This window comes from Athene cunicularia (assembly GCF_003259725.1).
Source record: "Athene cunicularia isolate RWA chromosome 12 unlocalized genomic scaffold, athCun1 chr12_part1, whole genome shotgun sequence".
In the NCBI taxonomy this organism is placed as follows: Eukaryota; Metazoa; Chordata; class Aves; order Strigiformes; family Strigidae; genus Athene; species Athene cunicularia.
Window position 1 is genome coordinate 17,455,648 of NW_020799116.1, and position 15,645 is coordinate 17,471,292.

Consider the following 15,645-nt stretch of genomic DNA (forward strand, 5'->3'; position numbering starts at 1 on the left):
TGCACTGTGCGAGGTGAGAAGCCTGTGCCTGATGCCAGCTCCCTGGCCAGCATGACTTGAGTACTGAGTGCTGTAAACAAATACACAGCAACTTCAGGCGTGTTCCTCCTGTGGTCATTGTGGTCTCTGACTTGCATACGCCAGACTTGAATAGTCCCATGGGCCGAGCAAATCAGGAGGTGTCATAAGTGATTGTTTATGCCTTTATTGTTTCAGTTGCCTCAATAGTTCTGCGGATTCCTCACCTATGTGCTTCTGCTCTGCTGGGTACACAGGGAATGGGACCTATTGCACAGGTATGTCCAGCAAGGGTGGGCAGGATTCACGGCTTACAAACACCTGCTGAAACTACACAAAGACAAGGGCTTTGCTTGTGAAATAAATGGCTTTATGTTGCCAGAGGAAAGATCATTCAAACCCTTTTCCTATCAGCCATCCACCATGAACTCTGACATGCTTTGGTAGAGAAGTTTTCTAGTCCAGAGCTTTACTCAGGACGCTCTTGCTGTGGCTGGAGCCTGAGAGAGAGGGATAAAAAGGCAGGCAAGTGTAGCAGGACAGTTCTTCTTGCTTGTGGAGAGAGATGCACATGAATGGGTGGCATTAGTTCTGATATCACAGCAATGGTGGCAAAGATCCAACAGTTTTGGCCATGAATCCATGGAATATGGATGCTAGAATTTTGTGCTCCTCCTATGCTGGCCTTTGCTGGCCTTGCAAAATTGGGTAGAAGCAGTGTAGCAGTTGTGCTAAAATGAGGCAGAATTTCGAATTCTGCTCTAGAGCTACATAAAAACCTGGTCTATGTCAAAAGCAAACAGACAAGAAAAAAACCCACCAGTGCTAAAATTGTAACAGTCAAATCACTGGTAAACATCACAGTTTCTTTTCAGTATTGCCCTTGTTTGAAAACAAGTAGTGGGGATGGAGGAAACACAAAACCTGCCATTATGTAAATGTACGTGCAGGAAATTTATTTTTTTTTTTCTCGTCTAACCATTAGTCCTCAGTGAGCAAATGCTGTGGCTGAAAGACTTCTTAGGCCAATTTGGGAGCTATGTAATCTCAGCGTGACTTTCAGACTGGCCTCTCTCAGATCTGGATGAGGCCCCATGCTTTTAAAGGACCTACTGTTTCATTGAGAAACAAAGGGATTTTAATAAGATGCTGTGTTTTTGTTAAGATGGATGGTCATTCTGGCACAGTACGCCTTTCCTAGATGCTTTGAATTGATTCTGCTTCTCTTGTTTGTGGCCACAGAAATAGATCCATGCACCATCGATCATGGTGGCTGCTCCATACACGCGGTGTGTACTAAAGTGTCCCCAGGAGAGAGAACCTGTGTTTGTAAGGAAGGCTACGCTGGAGACGGGACGCTCTGCATGGGTGAGCGCTCAGGGCATGCTTTGGTGGTAGCGGTGAGGCATCATCTGTGCAAAGGGGAATTTCAGACTAAAAGTGTTAAAATTTCAGGTTAAAGTGTTGAGTAACTCAATTCTTCTTTCACTATGTTCATGCAGTGGTTATTTCAAGCTGGCTGATCTAGATTCAACTGTCTTTCTGCTTTTTGTTGAGGTATATGCACACATACACGTATGTGCGTACATACATACGTGTAGGAGTGTGCTCAGCATTCTGTGAAGTGGTCATCACTGTCCCAGCGCAGTGCCACTCGAAACAGGGCAGAGTGCCCATGCTGCTGTCCTGCTGGGTGGCCTCAGACCAGTGTTTTGGTCTCAAACCAAAAGAGCTCTGAGAGGTTCCTTATCCTGGTGCATGTTGTGGAGAGGTCCAGATACAGAGGTGAGGGCAGTCTCCCACAGTGGTTCTCCAAGATGAAGATGTTGCTGTGGGAGAGACCAGTCCTCTCATATCCTTTAAAGCACACCTGGGCAGGTGTGGCATTTTCTGTGGGCAGATCTATCACAACTTGGGGACCCACGTGTGGCAGGAGTAGAACACGCAGTTCCTTTGCTATCACATCTCTTTTCCACCGAATGGTTTCCCAAGCTGGGAAGGCCCTCCCTGTTGCTTTCCCGATACCTCTTTGGGTCACCGATCCCCACCGGCCTTGAGCAGCCCCCAGTAATGATGTGGCCTTATTGTTTTACTGCAGAAATTGATCTCTGTCTTGAAAGCAACGGAGGCTGCCACACCAACGCAGAGTGCGTTAAAACAGGCCCGAGAAAGGTGAGTATGTAAGATGAATGTCAGGACAACACTGTTATGGAGGTTGTCACAACAGTGTAATTCTCTTAGAGACAATCCTGCCCATTGCAGTTTGCTGCCTCCTGCTTACTACCTTCCACATAGAAAAGTTGCATGGGAAGGGCACAAAAAGGTTGCAGTTTTCTTGAAAGCAGATGCCTTCTTTTGGCCAGACACTGGAAGCAGTCTCAGGTTATATTTGTTGTTGACACAAGCATGGTTATTCATGAAAGTAGCAATGGGTGCTACACCATATGCTTTCCATCCAGCTCAGCCATCGGGTGTTTTCTTTATTGGGTCCAAGTTTCAGACTGAGCATCTGTTCTCCCTTCAGGTTGCCTGCAACTGTCTTCCTGGTTACAGTGGGGATGGCGTGAGCCAGTGCAACCCCATCAACTTGTGTGAACAGGTATGTCTGTATGTCACTGCTACCAGAGGTGAAGGCCACAGCCTTGAAGCGTTCCTTTCTCCCAACAGTTAACAGCAAGAACAGGGTTACCCTCCTTGTTTAGAGCTGGCTCTCTTGCCTTTTCACATACCAAAGGGATTTCCTGGTGTGTTTGGTTTCCATTGCCTCTCACAATGACCTGCAAGTATGTCATCCACCTAGTAGTCCCTCTTGTGGGAGAAGGAGTGTGGAAACAGTGACATGGGGTTGGAGGCAAGTGGGCTCATTTCTTTGCATTCATTTTGTATGGGACATGCTCAAAAACTTAACGAGTAATCTGTCCTCATGGCATCATTGCCATGTCAAAATGTCTTTCAGAATCATGGGTTTTGTAATCACTTTGGGTTCCAAAGTAAGGTGAGAAAATCCTGTTTCTTGGGAAGATTTGGTGCTGAAAATCCCTTGAGGATTTGGATGAGGTTTATTCTAAGACACTAGACAGGTGGAACGGCTTCGTTCCACTGGGCGGGATGTAGTTAGCCGCTCATGCATGCAAGTGGCCATTCAAATTGTTGGTGATGCCCCTCTGTGCAAGTCTTTTGCTTTTCACTCTAGAACAACGGAGGCTGTAGTCCGTTTGGGCTCTGCAAGTACACAGGCCCTGGCACTCGAAACTGCTCCTGCTCCTGGCACAGTATTGGAGATGGCTTCACCTGTCGTGGCAAGGTGTATCAGGTGAGAAGCATGCGCAGCATCTTCTGTGTTTGGGCCCCCTGCTCTGCAGCAAACTGCTCCCTCCCCTCCGAGCATAAGCTGCAGGCGAGCAGATCTGTAGTGTCTTATCAACATGTGTGTGGTGTAGGAGTGGAGACAGATGCTTTGAGGCAAACTATCCATAAATCATAGGTGTATTCGGAGTGCCAGCTGTGGGAGAGAATCACAGTGAAGCGACTGCTCCAAAGGGAGTCATGATGTGAACACTGCTGCTCTGTCAGCAGCATTGGCCATGCCTCCAGGATGTTGTTTTCTTAATGTTATAAACAAATGGGAGTAGCTGGGTTTTTTTCCTAGGGGAACCCACTTCTCCTGGCCTGTGGGATCAGGGCAGGTGTCCCCTGTGGCCATGCCAGGACTTGGGATCTAGTCTGGAGGGCAGTAGTCTATCTTTGGTTCTGTTGCCCATACAACACCTGTCCTTGGGCAAACTGGTGACCTTTTCTGGTAGTGGCAAATAAAAGCTGTCATCCTCACAGCAGAGCCGGGAAGAAGGAGGAGCTGGGCTCAGTTCTGTGCTACTGCTCTTACTGAAAGTTTAGTGTGCTAAGGACAGGGAGTTTGCCCTGTCAAGCCGATGTCTGCCACTCCGGACAGCATCCCAGAACTGGTAGTGGCAGCACAATGAGGTTAAAGCAGAGGTTTTGTGAAGCACTCGATGTGTCCCATGAGCACAGGGGACCTACCCCTGGGACAGCTGCTGCAGAAGCAGCCAGCTTTCATCTCTCTGTCTGCTCCATCGTGCAGCATCTGCAATGTGAATGGTCCGTGCCTGCTTTGGAACCTCCACATCATCCATGCCCACAGTGCTGGGGAGGGAGGGAAGGAGGGAGGGAAAGCTCACTATGGTGTGTCAGGAGAACCGGTGTCTCATTCGGGTGGGAGAGCGACCTGGAGTGAAAGGAGCAGGTCACAGAGCAAGCAGAAGGGACTCTGCTAACACCAGCTCTTTCTTTTTGTTTAAGGAACTCGGAAGGATTGAAGATGCGTCAGTGTTCTTCAAGATGATACTGGTTGGTGACAAACAGTTTTGTCTTTACTACAGCTTTACCCTAGCTCTGTGTAGTAAATCCCACTTAGGGTTTTCTGCAAAGGGTCTTGCTAACTGAAACTGTGTTTTCTTTTTCCCTTCCCACAAATGCTCTTCTACCACAGGCAGAAAAGATGAAGGAGCTCATTGGGGCAGGGCCTTTTACTGTCTTTGTCCCACGGACAGATTTCGTAGGAAACACCACAACGGTAAGAATCCTCCCACCCCAAGCACTGTCAGGTGTCTGGCAAGCTCCCAGTGTGGCAGTGTCCAGGGCTGTTCTGCCCAGTGAATTGAGGCAAAGGGGCTGCACTGCAGAGGGTTAAAGGCATCCCCCATTCTCCATCTGTGTAAGAGCTGAGGTTTGGAGGCCAACTCACTGCAGCGACCGTCTGGGCAGGGGTGGACATAGCTCCTGATTTAAGGAGACTCTTACTGGAGACCCTGTCTCATGGCCCTCAGAGGCACTGTGGCAAATCAGTGATGCCCATGGTTATGAGAGGCTGGTAACAGCAAGGCTTCAAGGCATCTGTGACAGAATCACAGAATCATCTAGGTTGGAAAGGACCCTGGAGATCATCTAGTCCAACCGTTCGCCTAGCACAGTTCCCACCTACAGCATATCCTTAAACTCTAAATCGACCCTACTCTTGAACACCCCCTGGGACGGGGACTCCACCACCTCCCTGGGCAGCCCATTCCAACACCTAACAACCCGTTCTGTAAAGAAATGCTTCCTAATACCTAGTCTGAACTTTCCCTGGCGCAACTTGAAGCCATTCCCTCTTCTCCTGTTGCTTTCTACTAGGCTCATCCCCAGCTCTCTGCAGCTTCCTTTCAGGTAGTTGTAGAGGGTGATAAGGTCTCCCCTCAGCCTCCTTTTCTCCAGACTCAGCCTCCCAGTTCCCTCAGCCTCTCCTCATGGGAAGAAGACAAAGACCTCTTACTCCTTCTCTGTGCCACAGGCCCTGCCATTCCACTTCCATTGGTCCCTTTCATGACTCTGTGAACCAGGTTCTTAACTGACAGCTTTTTTGTACCAGTGTAATGCAATATCCCAGTGCCATTGCTGACAAGTCCTGTTGTGCAGCTTCACACCACTAGTCCCATCCTTTTTCTCATATGCCCCCCCATACACCAAATAAAAGAACAATTCCCAACAACTGCATATCCTAGGCATCGCTTCCTCAAGGCCAATGGTCATTTATTCTCCGTCAATGGACCTGAATGCTGGCTTTGTCAAGCCTGTTTGAAATTTCCCAAAGCTCTCAAATGGTTTTGCACAGTCACCATGTTTTGGGGGGGACTGGCTTTCTTCCAGGGGTGGGTCAGAAGGAGCTTGGGCAATCCAGGTCTCCCTCGTCGGGTCTGGGGCCCCCCCTGAAAGGCAGAGTGCCCCCAGTGTGACCCCCAGTGTGACCTCGTTCTTGTTTTCTGTCTGTAGTTTGAGGAGTGGAGGAGCAGAGGTCTCCTCCGGGACCTGCTTCGCTACCACATGGTAGGTTGCCAGAAATTGCTGTCCAGTGACCTGGAAGCCCAGGAGTCGCTTACATCTTTATCTGGCCACAAAATAAAGATCACAGTGAAAGAGGTAATCTTCTGCCACGATTCCCTTCCCTGTCCCACTTGTCAGGATGTCACTTTTGATGTCATTTGAAGGCCACTGTGGTTGTGGCAAGTGTCTTGCCTAGGGCCCGCAGACAGCTCACAGAGGAGTGCTGTGGTGTGAATACCTCACTGCATCCCTTCTCTCTCAGAATAGCATCTATCTCAATGAGGAAGCCAAAGTGGTCCTGAGTGACATCATCGGCATGAATGGGGTCATTCATTTCATCAACCAGATCCTCATTCCAAGTGACCTGGTGGGCCGTAACGTTTCCTCAGAGATCTCACGGGTAAGGCTGAAGCAGTGACTGCACCCTGGTAACTGCTGTGGTGAGGACAGAACTAGGATCCTTCTCCCAGCAGCTCTGGTAGTGCTGTCCCTGAGATGCCCCCAGCCCAAGGCCATGTGGGGTGTTCTTTCTCCCTGCTCCTAGCTGTGTAGGGGTTGTCTGAGGGCACGGGTTTGGCTCGTGAAGGTGACAGCCTTTGGGGCATAGCCATGTTTGGGACAGAAGGAGACTTATCCATCACTAGGAAACAACAGTGCTGGATGCAGGCAGGGAGTTCGTGTCCCATGCCAACCATTACACTCCTTTTCCAGTGCAGAGCAGATTGTAGCATGCGACTGCCATGTCTCTCTGGTACTCTTCAAACAAGTGCTATGGGCTTATAGATCCTGTGTTTTACAGAAGATAACGCATTTTCTGTACAGCACAGCAGAGTGCTGAAATTCGTCCCAGCTCCTGCTATAGCTGCATCTACCCAGAATGAATCAGAAATGAGGTGGCTGCTGAATGCCAGCACTCACCAGGCCAAATCTGTCAGCAGGATGATGACAGAGATAAACTTGTGTTTAGCTACTATAGTTGTTAACCATCTGGTTTATCCCCTGCATTGCTGCTCCAGGTCTTGGAGGGGGACCTCATAGTGACAGTCGTTTGCTTTCTTCCTTCTGTAGCAAAATGTCACAGAAGTGGCAGAGGCCTTTGGGTACACCATTTATAGCAAGCTGCTGCAGGTGAGTGACCTGACTCCTGCTGCTCTGTGGGGAGGTGGTGTGTTACATGTACACGTTCAGTTTTGGCTTGTGGCTTTTTCTTTGCATCCCCTTTTATCTTAACAGGATGCAGAGCTGATGCCACTGATTAGTGACCCGCTGCATAGACCCTTCACCATGCTGTGGCCCACAGATGCTGTGTTTAACTCCCTCTCAGAGGAAAGGCAGAAGTGGCTGTACCGCAGAGAGCATCGGGATGTGTTGGCCTCCTACCTCAAAGCACACATGATCAGGGACACAAAGGTTAATATGGCAACAAACAGGCTTGTACCTCCTGAGGCCACATGTGGTGCCACTCTGGTGTTCCACCCACACTAGTTTCACGTGCTGCCACATCACACCCCCTCTCAGTGCAGCTGCAGACCCCTGTCCTCACTGGGCAGTATGAACTGCCAGTTTTACCTGTCTCTCCCTTCACATTCTTCTTTTTCCCTCTTAGATTATGGCTGGGAACATGCCCCAAGTCAAATCCATACGGACCATGCATGGCTCCACCATCTCATTCAGCTGCAGCAAAACCCACGTGGTGAGTGATGGCACCGCTGGGCTGTGCGGGTGTCCCTGGGCATAGCGACGGAACAGCTGATGCTCTGTGTTGGTCACTGGCAGGAGCTGAACACAGAGTTGAGGTTCTTGCAGCTGAGATACTCCATTCCCCTGGCTACAGCTGAGCCTGTAGAGAGGCTCGAGACTCTGTGGCCAGCTGTCAGGAACGTGCAGAGGCGTGTGGTACCTGCATGTGCACTTCATGAGGAGCAGGTTGCAAAGACAACCACGTGGCACCATGACCCTTACAGAGTCCGCTTTGCATGGCCAGAGGCCATTTCTTAGGAGAGATGGCCATGAAAAGTGGCAGTTGGGAAGGGTGGTCAAGGACGTGAGCACAGAGATTTTGGAGAGTTCTCGGGGTGATTGAGAAGTCATGGCAGCCAAAAAGGGCAACTTTTGGGTGGTGTAACCAGGACGTAGGATCTGCCAGGATCACAGGTTGCTTTCTTCCTCTGGTAGGGGGAGATTCTGGTGGGGAACAGTGATGCCACCATCATCCAGAGGCACATGGAATTCAACGGGGGCATTGCTTATGGCATCAATAGGCTGTTGGAGCCCCCAGATCTGGGATCTCGGTGTGATGAGTTCATCTTGGTTGAGCTACAGGTGAGCACTTGTGATGAGGCCAGTGAGGATCTGTGCCACCTGTTGAGCCCCATGCCTGGGAAGAGGGATGTCGGGATGGCTTGCTGCTCTTCCTCGGCAAAGCTCTGAGCAGCTGAGAGAGGCAGAAGCACATACTGAGTTGTTGTGAGGTTTCTTTTTCCCTTCCACAGGGGTCTACAGAGAGCTGCGGACTCTGTGGCTTCGAGCCACCCTGCCCTGCTGGCTCCATTCAAAGGGTAAAGCTCACAGCTTTGTCACCAAGGAGGCCTGTTATGGGGCTGATGACAATGCCCATGCACCCCTCATGTTTTAGCAGCAAAATGAAGGGCATACCTGCATGTGGCGAGTCCCTCAGATCAGTCACACTGTCCGTGCCTTGCCCCATGTGACATGGTCCCATAGGGCAGGGGCTGGGCCGAGCAGCGTGGGGCCAGGGGCTCCAGTTGCCTTTGCTTTGTTGATCCCTATATGGGTGACAGCAGCTGCAGGGGTCCCTGCAGCAGCACTGGGGGCTTCTCTGGGTGCTTTATAAGCACAAGAACTTGGCCTGGCCACTGGAGATGGATCAGGGATCAGATGGTGAGCAGCCTTGGGGGGCAGTGATTGTCCCCCAACGCTCCCTGCATCACCTGTTGTCTCTCTGGCATGTCCTGAGGTACACCTCTGGCTCCTCTGTCACCAGCCCCATCGCACGTTAGAAAGCCTCTGTTACTTGTCATAAAACTGAAAGAGTGGCACAAAATGTCAAGGTGAGATGTCAGTGACCAATGTGGCAAACTCTGTGTTTTGCCTGTTTCCTCACAGGGGGAAACCAGGCGCTGCTACTATTACGGAAACCAGCTGTTGAGAAACACTTTTCCGTTTCACCACACCTCCCTGTTGCGGCCGTCCTGGCCACACTCCCCGTGGGACCCCCTCAGAAGACACTTCTCTTCCAGGGGGCCTCTGAAACGAGGCTGCAAGCGGAGCTGTGTTTCCACCCAATGGGCCCCTCAGTGCTGTGCAAACCACTATGGCCGTGACTGTCGGGGTAAGGAGCTGCACGACCTTCTTCCGCACCGGCCCTTTCTCCTGTGGGAAGGTTCAGCGCAGACATGTGCTTCCCTGGAGAAGGATGGGCAAAACCACAGGCAGGGAGCCCCAGTCTGTAGGGGGTGAAGGGAATGATCCCCTGTGCACGTGGATGGTATCGTAACAGGAGTTAGTTCCCTTTCCTTGGAGAGCCCTGGGCACAGGGCTGCTGGGGTGGCTGTCAGACATGTCACTCACCCCTAGATGTTGCCAGTGTTCAGCCGTTCCCTGGAATCGTGCATGGGCAGTTTTCATGGCCTTGAATGAGCCTGCTGCAGGTTGGCAAGGGGTGGGCCAGCACAGACCCAGCACATCACAACAGAGGGTCTTCCCAGGCTGGAAGCTATGCCAGATTTGTCCCTCTTGCCCCTGTTCCTAAGGTTCGTTGTCCTGGGATGTCCCCAGCAGAGTCCCCTGGCAGCCGAGCAGGCTCTGTGGTCCGAGCCCCCTGTAAGCGGCAGCTCACATGGCACAGGCTCTGCTCGGGCCCGCGGGTGCCTCCCTTCCATCCAGCACGGGGTCCCTTTGTCACTGCAGCCTCACTGAGGTGCCCCATTTGCAGTGTGCCCGGGAGGGCTGGAGGCGCCGTGCAGTAACCGTGGCACCTGCAATGACAAAATCGGTGGTTCGGGGAGATGTAACTGCAGTCAGGCTTTCATCGGGACCAGCTGTGAGCTGTGCGCGCCAGGCAGATACGGGCCAGACTGCCGAGGTAAGGGGGGGCTGGGGGGGGCAGCGACGGGGGACGTGTGTGCAGAGGTGGCTGTGGGACATGGTGCTGCCTGGAGCGGGGTCAGGTGCCGGGCTGGCCTCTTTGCAGCCTAAAGCATGGGAGTCAGTGCTGCCACATGTGCATCGGTCCCCACAACACTCGGGTCAGACCTCTGGGACTGCGAACATCCCTCCCTGGGCTCTTGGCCAGACAGCTGCTGATCCAGCTGTAGTTTGAGAAGGCTGGGTGGCCGTGCCGGCAGCTGTGGCCAGTGCAGCCGTGCTGCTGATGGCTTCACTTCCATGTCAAGGCCTCCAGGGTCAAAGACCCCGTCTTGTTTGTCCAGCACAGCTGAGAGCCCCAGTCTGGCAGAAAATATTAAGATGTATTTTGATCCGGGGGACAAATCTGTAAGTTGTGATGAACTCTGTGCAGAAAGAGCATCTCCTGGGACAGACTCAGCAGGGACCTGTGCCCCTGTGAGGCAAGGCTAAGGGAAGGCAAAGGGAGTCCCCCATCCTCCCACCCCAAGCTGGGCCTTCTGGGGTCTCCAGGAATTTTTTGATGGATGTATGTTTGCAGGGACTTTAGGTGAAGAAAACATCTCTATAAATGCCCAGGAGAGGGTAATGACAAGGGTTTGTGGGTGTGAGAGGCTTCCTCTCCTCTGTGGAGCGTGTTTGTTGGGGCGGGGGAGCCAGGGCTGGCAGCGACAGGAAGGGGTGAGTGCATCCTGCCTTCATGCACTGCCCGCATAAGTCATGGTTTTGCCATGTGGCTGTCCTGTGGCCTGAGCGTGGCCTTTCACTGCCATCAAGGAAGATGCCATGGCAGTTTTTTTATCCATTCCTCACAGAGTGTAACTGTACCGAGAATGGTGTGTGCAACGGAGGCCTCCATGGTGATGGCTTCTGCTTCTGTGCCGAGGGCTGGACTGGAGACCGCTGCGAAATCAGACTAGGTGAGGGATGCCAAGCCCTGTCACCCGCTGTTCCCTGGGACCTGGTGCCATATTGGCCACTTCCCAGGAGCTGGTCAGAAATATCTCCAAAAAGCAACTCTCAGTTGTGGGGCTCATCCTGAGACCTTCACAAAGGTTGGGGTGGTGAGGAGGAGGAGGAAAGCTCCACTTGCTCATGAACAAGTCCCTGAGCTCAGAGGTGCTCCAAGAAGAGCTTGAGGGTGAGGTGAAGGCCTGAGGTGTATCTGATGGAGTAACAGTCCTCTGCGTTTGGGCAAGGCAGCTGCAGAAAAGCACAGGGGGAGAGGGGGGGTGAGGGCAGGTGGCCGGGGCAGAGGCCGGCGATGGCAGCCATGCCTGTGTGCAGCCCATCCATCAATCTGATCTGTGTGACTTCTGGTTTCAGTCCTGACGCCCACCTGCTCTCCACCGTGCCACCCCCAGGCCATCTGCCGCTCCGGCAACCTCTGCGAGTGCAACCTACACTACGAAGGAGATGGGAGAACGTGCTCAGGTGGGGGCAGCCACGGGGGGCTGGGGTTGGGGGTGGTGAGCGAAGGGGCAGGCAGACAACACAGCAAGAGAACGGGTGACCAGCTCCTGCTGCCATATTGGTGTGATGACTGGCAGGACAGACAGACCACCAGGACACCTAGCAAGGTGTTTTAGTTAACCGAACACTTTTATCCCTGCAGTGATCGACATGTGCAGCCAGGACAACGGGGGGTGCGCCAGGCATGCACAGTGCACGCAGGTGGGCGTGAACGTCTCCTGTGCCTGTGCTCCCGGGTACGGAGGCGACGGCTATGTCTGCAACCCCATAGACAGGTGTGCGGATGGTAGGAACGGGGACTGCAGCCAGCACGCCAGCTGCATCAGCACCGGGCCAGTGAGTACATCCCCTCAGTCCGGGGAGATCTGCATGCCTGGGAGAACAGCGCAGGTGGCTGCCATGGGATGCTTGAGGCTGCCGGAGGACAGTGATGTGACAGTGTCCCCCGTTACTGCCATCCCCAAGCCTTCCCCTCCTCTCTGGTCCCCTCAGCTGTTGCATTCATCCTGCAGGTCCTTACTGCCAGGCAGGGCCCATGTCCTCCATCTGCTGCCTGGCTGTGGTGATGGTCCTGGTGATGTTATGCTGAGGCCATTTTTCCCCATTCCTCTGCCTAAGGGGCACAGGCCTCAGGTGTGGACTGTTTTGGGTGCACAGGGATGGTCCTTCGAGGCTGGTGCCAGCATTTTTGCAGAGGAACCAGAGCTGCTCACTGCAGGCCAAAAGATGGGACTGGAAACATGATGTAGTGCAACAACCATGACCACGTACTTCAAAGCTCAGCTGTCTTTCAAACAGTGTGTGACAAGCATGCAACATGACATTTTTTGGTTTGTGTGCAGTTGGACATAGGGGTAGAATAGAGGCCATGTGGCCTTTTGTAGCTCTGTCATAGTCCCAGCAGGCTGTAGAGGCATTTTGAAGGCTCATCCCCATCTTCACAGGGATACAAGGATCCCCAGCTGGCATCTGTGTGTCTGCACTCACACAAATGCCATCCTTCCTCTGTGCTGCAGAACGAGCGGCGCTGCGAGTGCAAGCGGGGCTACGTTGGTGACGGGATCCAGTGCCTGGAAGAGGCCGTGCCCCCCACGGACCGGTGCCTGGAAGACAACGGGCAGTGCCATCGGGAGGCCATTTGCACCGACCTGCACTTCCATGGTGAGTGTGCGCAACCCCACAGTGCCAGGGTTGATGTTCCCTGCAGAGGTCACACTCCCTCACTTCACCCTCTGGCTCGGGAAGCTGGAGGGTGGGATGGCCAAGGGGCTGAGGACTCGCCTCTGTAGCTTGGTCTGATTTTCACATTCCCCTTTTCCCCTACATGTCATGTGGGGAGGATGAGCCATCCTTGTCTGCTCCTCTGTGACACGTGAGGTGGCCTCTGGTGGGATTACACTGCCAGTAAGCACTGGCTCCCCCGTGGAAGGCAAGAAGCTCTCAGAGGAAGCTGTTCTGCATCCCACCTCACCCTCACCTGAGCACTGTCCACATCCCACCCTCCCGTGCAGCACAGAGCACCCTCCGCTGGCAGTGCTGTCTGTGCTCACGACTGCCCCAGGGAGGCTGCTCGCTCTCTGTACTGTGCTGATTGATTCTCCTGGGTCTTGGTATTTTGCAGACAAGACTATGGGTGTGTTTCATCTGCAGTCACCCCGAAAAAAGTACGACTTTACTTATGAGCAGGCTCAGAAGGCCTGTGCTGCAGAAGGCGCTTCCCTGGCCACTTTTCAGCAGCTCTCAGCAGCACAGCAGGTGAGGACAGGGGTTCAGGGGTCGGGTAGGGGCTGGCTCCATCACCTCGTGGGGTGGGGACATGCCCTGCTTCTCCCTGGGATAGTCCAGCAGTAGCGAGCCCATGCCATGGGGCTGGGTGACCCCTCATCCCCTCGGCCAGGCCCCGTTTGCTCCATCTGTGTCTGTGAAACCCAGAGGGCTGGTGGGTCTTGCCAGTCACACTGGGATGAGACCTCTCACAGTGCCCAACCCTGTAGGTGATGCAGGCATGTCAGGTAAAGCTGCATGATGGGAGTGTACATCAGGGCAGAAAACCTGGGTCAGAGATACTGGGTTTAATCTAATAATTTATTTTCTTCTGCTAGATGGGATTCCATCTGTGCTTGGTGGGTTGGCTGGACAACGGCACAGCTGGCTACCCCACGGCCTACCCCAATCCCAGCTGTGGGGCTAACCGAGTGGGCATCGTGGACTATGGCTCCCGAAGCAACCTGAGCGAGACCTGGGATGCGTTCTGCTACCGGGAGAAGGGTGAGTGGCCCGAGCACATTTCCTGGGGACGGTTCTGTCAGGCACAAGAGGTGTATCAGGGCAGCAGGCAGAGAACCGCCCTCAGACTATGAGGCACAGGCTGGTGGGCATATTCTCCCCATGCCTGTGTCAGGAGGGAACATGCTGAGGGGTATCCAGAAATCAAGGGAGAAGTGGTGAGCGTAGCCAGCATTGGCAAATCAACCTGCATCATGGTCTTCTTTTGCAGATCTGACCTGCACCTGCCGTGATGGGTTCGTGGGAGATGGGTATTGGTGCAGTGGCAAACTCCCCGACGTGCTCGCAGACCACGCTCGCTTCTCCACCTTCTATTCCGTAAGCGATGCTCTCCTGGTGCTTCGGTACGCCAGCTGCCGGCAGCAAGGCGGAGGGAGGGATCGGCTGTAACAGGGAAAAGTGGTGGTGTGGTCTGCATGCAGGGTAAAGAGTACAAACACAGAAGTGTTTGCTTTCCAGGGCTGGGGAATGTTTCCTCGGTGGGGGAAGGTAATGGCTCTGTGCTGATGGGGAAGATCTCACATATTTTCCAGATGTTGCTCGATTTTGCCAATGACACAGAAGAAGGACTGGATTTTTTCATCTATTTGTCTGATGACTCTGCTCCCAAAACTCTCTTTGTCCCTCTGAATTCTGGCTTCGCAGACAATGAAGTAAGCAAGCAGGGATGAGCGGCCGCTCGAGGGCGCATGGAACAAACTATCAGAGCCCCAGAGAGCAGGAGCCTGCCAAAGCTGGCCTGATGGTGGCGTGAAATAGGGTCTGGGGAAGGAGGAGTTTAGGGTCAGAGAGGACCGCTTGGAGATCTCTAGTCCAAGGCCTCACTCAGAAGAGCCACTCCAAGCCTCCTCCAGTTGAGCTTTGACCGTTTCTAAGGATGGCAATCCCCCCTTCTCTGCACAGCAGTTTTGTGCCATGTTGCCCGTGAATTGAGCCGCCTGGCGGCCATGGAGAGTGTCTGGGCTTAGGCCAGGTGGGGCTGCACACAGCAGGAGGGAAGGGGTGAGCGCCAGCTGGGCCGTTTCTCATCACTGCACCCTGCTGCTTTTTCAGACGCTGACAGGAGAAGAACTGAAGCTCCATGTGTCGTCCAGCAACGTCGTTCTCTTCAGTTTCAACCTCACAACAGGCACCATCATCCCGTCCCAGTCAGGATATAACCTCCATGTATCAGACCTCTCGGTGGGCAACAGTACAGAGCACTCCGTAGGTTTAACTGCGGCAGAGGTCAAAAAAAACCCCCACAAGTTTTCACCACGTCTCTTTTGAGACAGGGAACAAGGGAGAGGCTTTATGGTCGAGTACCATCATCTCTGTCCTGTGCTGTAGGATGCCAAGGGGATCAATGACACCATGATTGTGGAGTGGGACATTGTAGCTTTCAACGGCATCATTCATGCGATTGCAGAGCCTCTGAGGATTCCGCTGCCCATCGTTCACCTCGGTCAGGTGAGTGTCTGACGGCCTGAACGGGGGAGGACAGTGCTGAAACTGCTGGTGCCAGGCCTGGGAACGGGGACGAGGTGCCCGAGTCATCCCAGGCACCGGCCTCGCCCTCCGCGCCCTCCCGGCACGGCCCATTTTGGCCGGAGCCGCAGCGGGGGCTGTGCGGGGGCTGCCCTGGCCCTGCCCGCGGGGCGGTAACCGGGCCGCTGTGTTCCGACGCAGGTGAACGGCGCGGCGCAGGCGTCGGGCTCCATGGCCGCAGGGACGCTGTCGGCGCTGTGCTTCGCGCTGGTGCTGGCCGCCGGTGCCGGCGGCGGCTATTACTGCGTGCGGCGGCGGCGGCGGGAGGAGCAGTTCGGGTATTTCCAGGTGAAAGTGCGGCCTGCGGTCGGGACCTGT

The 15,645-nt window shown here is 53.7% G+C and overlaps 1 protein-coding gene across 1 annotated transcript in view; it reads left to right on the forward strand.

The window, feature by feature from the left end:
* Window positions 1-15,645, forward strand: part of STAB1 (stabilin 1) — a 58,721-nt gene that overhangs the window by 42,659 nt on the left and 417 nt on the right. The window contains exons 42-68 of the mRNA XM_026857597.1: window positions 217-296; window positions 1,261-1,386; window positions 2,117-2,190; window positions 2,543-2,617; window positions 3,212-3,331; window positions 4,336-4,383; window positions 4,526-4,609; window positions 5,845-5,991; window positions 6,158-6,295; window positions 6,964-7,023; window positions 7,129-7,305; window positions 7,502-7,588; window positions 8,071-8,217; window positions 8,388-8,453; window positions 9,022-9,247; window positions 9,851-10,000; window positions 10,857-10,961; window positions 11,368-11,475; window positions 11,657-11,850; window positions 12,531-12,675; window positions 13,136-13,269; window positions 13,617-13,782; window positions 14,012-14,118; window positions 14,334-14,453; window positions 14,854-15,006; window positions 15,130-15,249; window positions 15,469-15,633. Of these exons, the coding sequence (XP_026713398.1) occupies window positions 217-296; window positions 1,261-1,386; window positions 2,117-2,190; window positions 2,543-2,617; window positions 3,212-3,331; window positions 4,336-4,383; window positions 4,526-4,609; window positions 5,845-5,991; window positions 6,158-6,295; window positions 6,964-7,023; window positions 7,129-7,305; window positions 7,502-7,588; window positions 8,071-8,217; window positions 8,388-8,453; window positions 9,022-9,247; window positions 9,851-10,000; window positions 10,857-10,961; window positions 11,368-11,475; window positions 11,657-11,850; window positions 12,531-12,675; window positions 13,136-13,269; window positions 13,617-13,782; window positions 14,012-14,118; window positions 14,334-14,453; window positions 14,854-15,006; window positions 15,130-15,249; window positions 15,469-15,633 (3,322 nt within the window). The remainder of the gene's footprint in view (window positions 1-216; window positions 297-1,260; window positions 1,387-2,116; window positions 2,191-2,542; window positions 2,618-3,211; window positions 3,332-4,335; window positions 4,384-4,525; window positions 4,610-5,844; window positions 5,992-6,157; window positions 6,296-6,963; window positions 7,024-7,128; window positions 7,306-7,501; window positions 7,589-8,070; window positions 8,218-8,387; window positions 8,454-9,021; window positions 9,248-9,850; window positions 10,001-10,856; window positions 10,962-11,367; window positions 11,476-11,656; window positions 11,851-12,530; window positions 12,676-13,135; window positions 13,270-13,616; window positions 13,783-14,011; window positions 14,119-14,333; window positions 14,454-14,853; window positions 15,007-15,129; window positions 15,250-15,468; window positions 15,634-15,645) is intronic.